The 11809-nt window shown below is 42.8% G+C and overlaps 1 protein-coding gene across 1 annotated transcript; it reads right to left on the reverse strand.

Moving 5' to 3' along the window:
* Positions 1 to 7349: 7349 nt before the first annotated feature.
* On the reverse strand, positions 7350 to 7611 carry LOC123847465 (large ribosomal subunit protein eL39-like). The gene has a single exon (XM_045879350.3). The coding sequence runs from the start codon at positions 7571 to 7573 to the stop codon at positions 7418 to 7420; it is 156 nt and encodes a 51-aa protein (XP_045735306.1). The 5' UTR covers positions 7574 to 7611; the 3' UTR covers positions 7350 to 7417.
* Between the last annotated feature and the right edge of the window lie 4198 nt (positions 7612 to 11809).

Raw genomic sequence — 11809 nt, forward strand, 5'->3', positions numbered from 1 at the left:
GGGCTGACGAGAACTGTTTGTCAGCTCTAGTATATGGTTCTCCTTGGGGTAAATTTAAAAAATTTAAAATAAATAAGGTTCTGTGCCATGACGTCTCAGGGGGAGATTCCCCCTTTCTTTTTAGACATAGTTTTACAGAGTTGTTTCTTAATGGTGGCATGCACCCTTTCCACTACAGCTTGTCTCTGAGGATTATAAGGAATACCTGTGATATGCTGTATTTGCCATTCTTCAAGGAACTCTCATACTTTCTTGCTAGTGTATGCTGGGCCATTATCTGTCTTCCTACGAATAGGTAACCCCATAATAGCGAAACATTCAAGTAAGTGAGAGATAACATGCCCAGCCTTTTCTCCCATCAATGGAGTAGCATGAAGAAATCCTGAAAAGGTGTCTATTGTAACATGAATATACGAGAGACGTCCAAAAGGTGGGAAATGAGTAACGTCCATTTGCCCAATACAATCAGGAGTTGTGCCTCTGGGATTGACGCTCGCCGGATGGTCAGTTAAATGTAGGAGTTGACAAATAAGACAGGAAGAGACTATGTGCCTGGCAGAGCGCAAGGGTATTTTATAGTGTGAATGAAGGCAGTTGGCGTTGGTATGAAGATGGGCATGTTCTGCTTGTGGAGTTTCAAAAATAGGAGTAGCCAATAAATCAGCAGACTGATTTCCCTGTGTAAGAGGTCCAGGGAGATTAGAATGAGAGCGGATATGAGTAATGAACAAAGGGTGAGTTCGAGATTGAATTTCTAACTGTAATTCCTGAAGCAAAGGGTTAATGATAGAATGAGTTGTGGAAATAAGAGCTGTTTCCAAAGGCGCAACAATGCCAATTACATAAGCAGAATCAGATAAGATATTCATAGGATAATGAACATTCTGCAATAAGAACCATAAAGTTGCAAGTTCGACCTGTTGAGCAGAAGTGTAAGGGGTTTTTATGGAGCGCTAAAGCAGGGCCCCAGACTCCGGCATGCCCGGAGGAAGAGCCATCAACAAAGCATGTAGGAGCTGAGGGGATTGGGGAGTTATGAACTATGTGATTTATAACCCTGGCAGTGCGCTTTAGGAAGTCCCATAGTTTACCTGACGGATAGTGGCAACCTATGCGCCCAGTATAATCAGCAAGAGATATTTGCAGATCAGTAGAGTGGAAGAGATAGGTAAAACAATGAGCGCTGGGTCAAAACCAAGAATTTGAATAGAACGCTTTCCTCCTTGGAGAATGAGTGAAGCAACAAGAGATAGATATGGAGTAACAGTTAGAGAAGTTTTTGTATGTAAAGTCACCCATTCGAGAGGTTTGTCTTCTTGCGCTAAGACACCAGTCGGAGAATGAGGGGTAGGGAAAATAAGAAGCAGCAGGGGGAGAGAATCATCATACCTGTAAGCAAAAGCAGTTTTTTTTTAATTGCTCCTCAACAAACTGCAGTTCGGCTTCTGCCTCTGAGGATAAAGAGCGAGGACTATCTAAAGCAGAATCACCTTGTAAAGTGTTAAATAAATTTTGTAATTTATAAGTTGGAATCCCTAGGAGAGGGCGAATCCAGTTAATGTTTCCTAGGAGTTTCTGAAAATCGTTAAGTGTAAGGAGGGTATCCCTACGAATTTGCATTGTTTGAGGTTTCCCTGTGGTTCTATCTACCACAGTGCCTAGATAAGAAGCCGGAGTAGTTGTTTGGATTTTCTCCGGGGCTATTATGAGACCGGCAGAAGTCAAATGTTGGGAAGTGGCCTGATACACATCTTGTAATTCGGTTTCAGTTTGTGATGCCAGCAAAATATCATCCATATAATGAGTGATATAGGATCGAGGATAACGATCTCTTACAGGTCTGAGGACCTGGCCAACATAATACTGACACATGGTAGGAGAATTAGTCATGCCTTGTGGCAAAACTGTCCATTGATATCGTCTCATTGGTTCCTTATTGTTAGTGCTGGGAATAGAAAAGGCAAATTTCTCCTTATCCTCAGGGTGAATGGCTATGGTATAGAAACAATCCTTAAGATCTATTATTGGGGCACTTGGGTGGCTCAGTCATTAAGCGTCTGCCTTCTGCTTGGGTCATGATCCCAGGGTCCTGAGATCGAGCCCCGCATCGGGCTCCCTGCTCAGTGGGAAGCCTGCTTCTCCCTCTCCCATTCCCCTTGCTTGTGTTCCCTCTCTCGCTGTCTTTCTCTCTGTCAAATTAAAACCTTTGAAAAAAAAAAAGATCTATTATTATTAATGGCCATTGTTTGGGAATGGCTGTAGGAGTGGGTAACCCAGGCTGTATGGCACCCAGAAGCTCCATGACAGGATTAACATTCCGAAGGTCTATTAAGAGCCTCCACTTACCTGATTTCTGATAACAAAAACAGGAGAGTTCCAAGGAGATTGTGAAGGCTCTATATGCCTTGCCTGCAATTGTTCTTGAATAATTTGTTCTAAGACCTGCAATTTTGCTATCGGAAGGGGCCATTGAGGAGTCCAAACCGGAGAAGAAGTTTTCCATGTTATTTTAATAGGGGCAGGCCTCTTTTCCTCAATGGCCCCTAGAAAAAAAAGGGTAACCTAGTCCAGCCCTATGGGTTTGTCCTTGGGCAATGATAGGCTCCTTTATTCCTTAACGTTGTCTGCCTAAGCCCTGTCCTGGTTTATAGCCCATCTTTGTCATGATTTGATTAACTGGTCGATTTGGGGGGCATGGCTAGCTCGGCTCCCCACTGTTGCAAGAGGTCTCTTCCCCAAAGATTAGTGGGGGTATTTAAGATGAAAGCCTGGATAATTCCCTCTAATCCATCTGGTCCTTCACATTTAAGTGGCAAACTACTTTGCCGAATTTCTTCTGCCATCACAAAATCTATTCCTTCTACCAAACTAGAGGTTGCTTGCATGGGCCAGGTATTAGGCCAATGCTGGGAGGCTATTACTGAAATATTGGCTCCAGAGTCTACCAGACCTGAGAAAGTCTTTCCTCTAATTTTAAGAGTCATAGAAGGACAATCAGTCTGAGTCAATAATGAAGACCACTTAACCATAAGAGGATCAGTACTACCGAATCCTCGTCTGATCTGTTGGGACTGACCAATTCATACATAGGGTAATAATAATAACTGGGCGATTCTATCTCCTCCCTCAAAAGTCCAGGGAACCCAAATCTGTGTGACCACCATTATTTCTCCTGCATAATCAGAATCTATTACTCCAGGCATCACCTGGATTCCTTTAGGATTTAGGCTAGATCTTCCTAACACAAGACCCCTGGTTCCTCTTGGTAAAGGTCCATAATAACCCGTGGGTATTTTTTGAGGCCCGAGACCAGGGTGAAGACTTACTGTAAAAGGAGTGGTTAAACCTACTGCAGCACTTCCCTGGGTGGCGGGACTGAGTGATAACACGGAGGGTTTATGTGCGCAGCAGGAAGTTGCTGCTGGAGAGGCGACATATTGAATCCCCCCTTGTTGTTCAGGGCCTGGGGGTGGCCCCGCATCCCGTTTCCTGACCTTAATGGGAGTGGGTTACCTTGCCTGTCAAATTTGGATTTGCATTCCTTGGCCCAATGTTTGCCTTTGCCACAACAAGGGCAGAGGCTAAGGGCGGTATTAGAAAGGGAATTGGCTCTAGGTTGGGGGGCTTTACGGCATTCCTTCTTGACATGTCCTACTTTTCCACAATTATAACATTTTATATCCTGTTGTTTTTGTAGGGCCATGAGCTGAAGGGAGGCTATCTGAGCTTGATGTGTAAGAGTGCCAATATTTCGGGCGCCTGGGTGGCTCAGTTGTTAAGCGGCTGCCTTCGGCTCAGGTCATGATCCCAGAGTCCTGGGATCGAGTCCCACATCGGGCTCCCTGCTCAGTGGGAAGCCTGCTTCTCCCTCTCCCACTCCCCCTGCTTGTGTTCCTGCTCTCGCTGTCTCTGTCAAATAAATAAATAAAATCTCTAAAAAAAAAAAAAAAAAAAGAGTGCCAATATTTCTACATAGACGAAGATAATCAAGAATGTTTCCTGTTTCCCTATGTGGCCGGATGGCCGCTTGGCAGTCCTCATTAGCATTTTCAAAAGCAAACTGTCTTAGCAAGTGCTCTTTAGCAGGTTTATTATCGACTTGGTGGTCAATAGCCATTTCAAGCTGAGAAATAAAATCAGTATATGCTTCTGTAGGGCCTTGCACAATTTTTATATAACTTTGCCCCACTTCCCCTGAGGGGTTTAGTTTTTCCCAGGCTGCGAGGGCGATTTCAGATACCTGCACTGTGGCTGCAGGCGGGGTGTTAACCAATTGCTCTCGAACATCTGAAAAGGGGCCAGAGCCAGTGAGCATTTCAAAAGAAATATGGTGCATGGCTGGGTTAGCCCGATTCGCCCGGGCTTTCATATAGGCGGCAACCGATAACCACATTTTCCATTGTAATAAATCCTGTGGCTTAAGGCAAGCCCGTGCAACCATATGCTATCATGAGGGATCCACTCCCCAGAATTTACCCATGCTTTCAAAATCTCTATAGTATAAGGGGCTGTGGGTCCATACAAGTGGCAAGCCTTCTTTAGTTCCCTTAAAGCATTTAAATCTAATCCCTCATAGACGGGACCAGCAGCCTGTGTTAGGTCTATGAGGAAAGCCATAAACAAATCATTAGCCCCTTGCCGTTGGAATTCCTTTTCGAGAGGTGAGAGATCTAGAGAGGATCGTTTGAGAGGAAATAAATCTACTGTGGAGGGAGGTTGATCATCTTTCGTGGGGTCCTCCATTAAAAGCAGAGGGGCCGTGGGTGACGGCTGGGACTGTGAAGCCGTGAAAATTTTTTTACTTTCAGTCTTAGCCTTTTCTAAAGTCTCATCATCTAATTCATATGTATGTAAAGAGTTGGTAGTTTCTTTAGCAACCTCAGCCAGGGATAACTTATCCCCAGTTTCCATAGTATTGATAACCACTCGTACTAAAGCCCAAATGGGCCAGAAATCAAGGGAATCGTTTCACCCTGTCTCATAGCCTTCAAGACATTATTTTTCACTCGGATCCAAGTCTCCTTATCTAAGGAGCCTTCGTCCGGAAACCAAGGATTATATTCAAATACTGTTGCCAAACATTTTTCTATGCGCTGCTTAGTAACTTTAGCTCCATATTTTTTAAGAAAATGATGTATCAACACAGCAAAACCTGATGCTTTCGAATTTGATTGCCCCATAACCCTGATAAACTTTCCTACTTACCACCTACCTTCTGTAGGATTCCTATCGCTAGCCGATCACTCCTTGACGGGGGCTTCAGGTCCCTGTTCAGGCACCACTTGTCGACCTCAGAGAGTTGGGGACCTGGGGCGGCGAAGGAACTGAGAAAAAGAGACAACAGTAGAGCGAGGCACAGGGGACCCCGAGCGAGCAGCCCAAGGTTCCAAGGTTTATTTTCCATCCTCTTACATACCTTCTACAGCGATATGGATCTATAATGATTTACAGCAGGGGCGTAGTAAGGCACATTCCTCCATGTACCCAGGATTAGTCAAGCATGTAAGAATCTTTAAAACAGAATAAAGGAACAAAGAGGGGAGTGCCCAGCGTGCTGTTTGCAGCTGGCTTCCTGTCTACTAAACATCTTCTGCTGCCTACTTTAGAACTGACCACACACGTTCCGAGGGCATTTCACTCTGATCCTTTCAGGTTATTTTTAACCCTGCCGACTCGAGTTTTCTCAGAGATCTCGGAGTCTGAGCGAACATGCACCAGAGGTCATTGTGGCGTTGTGTTTCCCACATTATGGTCATCCTCCCTCTGCCATGTTTCATTTGGGGAAAAAATAACTGAAAGATCATCACATTAAAAATAAAAATAGCTATTCTTGTTTTCTTTTTTTTAAGATTTATTTATTTATTTGAGTGAGAGAGCATGGTGGGAGGGGCAGAGGGAGAGGGAGAAAAATCTTGAGCAGGCTCCACGCTGAGCGCAGAGCCTGGTGCAGGGCTGGACACACTACTTGATGCCAGGACCCTGAGATCACCACCTGAGCCAGCCAAAACCAAGAGTTGGACGCTTAACCGACTGTGTCACCCAGGCATCCCTAATTCTTGTTTTCTTTTAAATCATATCAACCATAAAAAAGAAATTCAAGTGTCAGTTTACATAAATTCAAAAAGTAATTTACCATGTCCTTAACCAGAAGTTTTAGAAAAGATTTTCTCAAAACAGATCTGGGGCTCTGTATAAGAAATCTGAACACATAAAATAAAAAGAGAAATAATTCCCTTGTTCTGTGTCTACTCTATTCATACTGCAGTACAATCATTCCACAGTCCTCCCCTTCCTGGAATCCTTCAATGAATAGTATTCCTGATTACTCTCAAGCTCTGAGGAATAATTTCTAAGGTTCTTCCTATACCAGGACATGGATGGCTAAGAACTCATCTCAGTTCTCCTAAATTTCTTCCACAGTAGCTACTAAACATTGAAAAACAAACTATTCTAAAAAAAAAAAAAAAAGAAGAAGAAGAAAGAAAGAAAGAAAAACAAGCTATTCTATTCTTGTTCCATGTATTTTCTTTGCTTCTCTTTCTCTTGCTCTTCCAAAAGCATTTCTCAGCATCTCCGACCTTACCAAATGACTGTGAGGAAATTAAATGGGTCTACAAAAATATATATTTTTTAATGTCTTAATGAAATTGTAGAAAAATTGCCTAATGCTCGACTTTCTTATTTCCGTCTGACACTCTGGCACTATTAGGACACTCTCTGATTTGTCTTCTGATGCCAATCTGTTGACTGTGGGAGCAAGAGGCTATATAAAACCATATAGCCCAAGGCAACACTACTCAGACCACGGCTTTCCTGGCAGATTTGAAGGCAGAGGTCCTCATTAGTGGCCTCAGGCCCTTGTGCTCTGGGCACTCCCTGGGTTTAATAAAGGGCCTTGCGACCATCAGGTTGCTACCAGTTGCAAAAAAAGAATCTACTTTTGGGGAGAAGCTTTTTTTTTTTTTTTTAAGATTTTATTTATTTATTTGAGAAAGACAGAGCACGAGCCAGGGGAGAAAGCAGTTACGCTGCTCAGTGGGGAGCCGGATCCCAGGACCCTGAGATCGTGACCTGGGCCTCAGGCACTGAGCCACCCAGGCGCCCCCTAGCCACACTTTACATACTGGTTGTCAAGGGCCATTTCTATCACTGCAGAGTCCTGACAGTGCTATGCATGATCTGACAGGCGGGGGATTCAGTCCTTCACAAATCAGGAACACAACAGCAGTAGAGCCGAAAGGTCTCGCATTTATTACCGGTGCAGAGGCTTAGTCACAGAGAAAACTCATTTCCACGATAAGACAAGTCTATGGCCGGGTAGGAAGGATGTTTACAGAATGATAGAACACATGATCTTCACGCAGCTTAATTAAATATGTGTGCCAATTAAGTGTGTCATCTCATGATGTGTGACGCCTTATAGACCCAGCTTGGTTCTTCTCCAGTGCCTCCTCTTGGAGTTGTACCTGATCTTACTACCAGTTTTCATCTGAATCCACTGGGGAATGGGACGATTCTGCTTTTGTTTCTTGGCCAAGAATCGCTTGATTCTGAAAGTCTTGTGAGAAGACATGGCGAGAAGCAGTCAGCCACGCAGAGCAGGATGGCGGCGAAAAAGAGACGGGGAGAAGCTTGACTTACACCCTTTGTCATCCAGACTTTCTTAAAATAAACTGACAGCAGAGACATCCCATTACACTTTATTAACCCACCCTGATCTTTTCTTTCTTTGACATTTCCTCTTAAGAAATGAGCTTCTGAAATTTTTTGCTTATATTGCCTGTTTTACTCCAGTATTTATGTTTCCTGTATGTGGGAAGGTCAGAATAGGAAAAGATATAGCATTGTACTTTATACTCTGCATTTCCCCTGTTATTCTTTTTTTTTTTTTTTTAAGATTTTATTTATTTATTTGAGACAGAGAGAATGAGAGACAGAGAGCATGAGAGGGAGGAGGGTCAGAGGGAGAAGCAGACTCCCTGCTGAGCAGGGAGCCTGATGTGGGACTCGATCCAGGGACTCCAGGATCATGACCTGAGCCGAAGGCAGTCGCTTAACCAACTGAGCCACCCAGGCGCCCTCCCCTGTTATTCTTTATTCATTTTTACTTCCTTTCTATTTCACACTCACATTTTTATTTCTACTCATCACTATATTAACCAGTTATGTTTAATCGTGTTTCCGCGGTTTCTCAAAATCTTTTGAGAGGAAACTTCACTCATTTTTTTATTACAAATCTGCCTTTAAAAAAATGCCCACGATCTCACTTATTCCCTAAGGCAGCATTCTCAGAGATCATTTTACTAGACTAGTATTTTTGGATTGTCATCTGAGGGCCACTACAAGGCTGCTAAAATGAAGCCATAAAATGTCATATAAAAGAGTGAGCTTCCTAGTACAGATGTCTTCTGGATTCATTTCAGTAATTTTGTAATGGACTATTATTCTATATCTTCTTTATCTATGAATAAGATTGCACTAAATTAGCACTCTTGAAGAGAAAATACTTTTAAAAACATAAAGGCTATTCCCTGGGTGTTGGCACTAAAAGGTAAAAAGACAAAATGGGACACCTGGGTGGCTCAGGCGGTTGTCTGTGGCTCAGGTCATGATTTCGGGGTCCTGGTAATCAAGCACCTTGCTCACAGGGGAGCCTGCTTCTCCCTCTGCTGCTTCTCCCCCTGCTTGTGCTCATTCTCTGACAAATAAATAAATAAAATCTTAAAAAATAATAGTATATCTAACCCAACACTTCCATTCTGTCATCCTGGCTTCACAAGAGAACAATTCGATGAACCTGGTTTTTGTTTTTAGAAGTTACATAAACTTATAGCTCTGATGCTTTCTTGACTTACATCATGGCCAACTAGGTGACGTTACAGGTCCGAAGTTCAAGGTAAAGGTGAGGTCTGTTACAATTTGGTTTCGATGATTTTCTCCCTGCTTCCCACCAGTTCTGTCAGTCTAAATAAACCTAGTTCCTAGCTGATGCCTGTCACATGGACTCAACTTCAGATTGCTCATTTCTGAAAACTTAGGCAGAACATTTGAATTCTAACTATTCTTAGATCAATTATCTTTTCTTTCTTAGGGAAGAAAAAAAAACACTTTCATGAAGCATAACATTATTTTGGCTATTGACTTTGTATTACTCTAGAGAAATTATTTTCCTGTTTCTGCCTCGTGAAGGTTTCTGAGGAAAGAACACTGGGATGTTAGTTAGAAGGCAAGCCTTGAAATTTAAAGGATGATTGAACAGCCACAGACAATGGGAGAGATTTAGAGTCTACTTGTTCACATTGCAAGTGGAGAATGAAACTTTGATCTGCAGAGTCAGGCATTTACAAATCAAAAGATTGGAAAGGACTAGGTAGCAAAGGTCTCACTTAGGAGGGCAAGCAGGCAGCGTGTGAGATGGTGTAGGCTTGTAGGCCCCTTGCAGGCCAGGGTCATTTGAGGACTGCAGTGAGGTTAAGGTCGGCCAGGCAGGCCTAGGCCAGGAGGAGAAAATGTTCTCTTCCCCTTACCTCATGTTGAAAGGCCTAAATGCCTGGATCAGCAGGAAGTGGCTCTTGCCTCGCTTAAAGTGTGTCTTTCTAATCAGAAGTGTTCTTTCTAAAGACAAAGAACATGTTGTCTCCAAAGGAAGGATGGCTAACAGAATTCTTTATTCTGCAAGCATAAACAGGATATATTTTGTTCTTATTGCATTTTGTGTATATTTCACTTCACAGATGTTGGCTTGATACATTGTTATGTTTATCTGATCTCTGCGAGTATATAGCTATGTGAGAAATAAACGGCAGTATGCAGTTGCAAGTGCTGCCTTTGCTCTGCATCCCCTGTGTCCTGGTGATTTCGTAGACCCTTACCCAGGGACCCCAACGCACTAGACGCTGACAAGCGTGTACCTTATATGAATTAGCAGATTCATAATTTCAGGGTTCCTCTTTTGCAGTTCCAGGTCCCTGTGCTTGTTGCTTTAAATAATGATAAGCCTCGTATCCAGAAAACCTTTTGTTTGCCTTCAGGGTAATATCAATTAATGTGAATGTTAGAAACTCATCAGACCTGTGAAAGTTATCTTTTAATTTATGATTCATATTGAGCCAAATACATTAAGTATCAGTTGATTTTTTTTTTAAGATTTTATTTATTTATTTGACAGAGAAAGAGATAGCGAGAGCAGGAACACAAGCAGGGGGAGTGGGAGAGGGAGAAGCAGGCTCCCCGCAGAGCAGAGAGCCCGATGCGGGGCTCGATCCCAGGACCCTGGGATCATGACCTGAGCCGAAGGCAGTCGCTTAACCAACTGAGCCACCCAGGCGCCCCCGACAGTACCTTTTTTTAAAAGATTTTATTTATTTATTTGACAGAGAGAGACACAGCGAGAGAGGGAACACAAGCAGGGGGAGTGGGAGAGGGAGAAGCAGGCTTCCCGCGGAGCAGGGACCCCGATGCGGGGCTCGATCCCAGGACTCTGGGATCATGACCTGAGCTGAAGGCAGATGCTTAACGACTGAGCCACCAGGTGCCCTAGTTGATTTTTTAAGACAAGCAAATATGATAAAAAATATTCAGAACAGGAGAAGTAACATGCAAAGATCAACACCCTCTTTATGTTTTTGAAACATGCCTCAAGGTTGAAAATCACAAAGAAAAATTTAAGAATTTCATCTTCCATTTTCCAGTCCTATAGAAAAGTAAAGAAAGAAAATCTTTGGTGATAATCATTACTACAGATTAAAAGGATTATTTTACAGCTATTAGAATGTCCAGAATCCAAAACGCTGATAGCACCAAACACTAGCAAGGATGTGGAATAACAGCAAAGCTCAGTTACTGCTTGGTGGAAATGCAAAATGGTATAGACACTTTAAAGAAGACAGTTTGACAGTTTCTTACAAAACGAAATATACTGTTACCATTCCACCCAGCAACTGCACTACTTGATATTTACCCAAAGAAGTTAAAAAAACATCTAAGGGCGCCTGGGTGGCTCAGTTGTTAAGCGTCTGCCTTCGGCTCAGGTCATGATCCCAGGGTCCTGGGATCGAGCCCCGCACCAGGCTCCCTGCTCCGCGGGAAGCCTGCTTCTCCCTCTCCCACTCCCCCTGCTTGTGTTCCCTCTCTCGCTGTGTCTCTCTCTTTCAAATAAATAAATAAAACCTAAAAAAAAAAAAATCTGTTTATAGTAGCCCATGATTGTTTATAGTAGCTTTATTGATAATTGACAAAACTTGGAAGCAACCAAAATGTCCTGCAATAGGTAAGTGGATAAATAAACTGTGGTACATCCAGACAATGGAATATTATTCAGTGCTGAAAAGAAGTGAGCCATCTAGACATGAAAAGACATGGGGAAACTTAAATGCATATTACTGAGTGAAAGAAGCCAAACTGAAAATCTACATAGTGTAGGATTCCAACTAAATGAATGAAAAGCTATGAAGACAGTAAAAGGATAAACTATTCTCAGGGGTTGGGGGAGGGAGGGGTGAATCAGCGGGAGTACAGAGAACTTTTAAGGCAGTGAAACTATCCTTATGATACTACAATGGTCCATACATGTCATTACACATTTCTCAAAACCCTAGGATATACAACACCAAGAGTGAACTGTAGTGTAAACTATGGACCTTGGGTAATAATGATGTAAATTCATGAATTATAATAAATGTAACACTCTGATGGGGGATGCTGAGAGTGAGGGGAGTTTGTGCCTGTGTGGGGACAGGGGGTACAAAGGAAATCTCTGTACCTTCCATTCAATTTTGCTGTGAATATAAAACTACCCTAAAATATAAAG

Source organism: Mirounga angustirostris, unplaced genomic scaffold (assembly GCF_029215605.1).
Source record: "Mirounga angustirostris isolate CCGP_5_RB_7025 unplaced genomic scaffold, mMirAng1.0.hap1 SCAF_2, whole genome shotgun sequence".
Taxonomy (NCBI): domain Eukaryota; kingdom Metazoa; phylum Chordata; class Mammalia; order Carnivora; family Phocidae; genus Mirounga; species Mirounga angustirostris.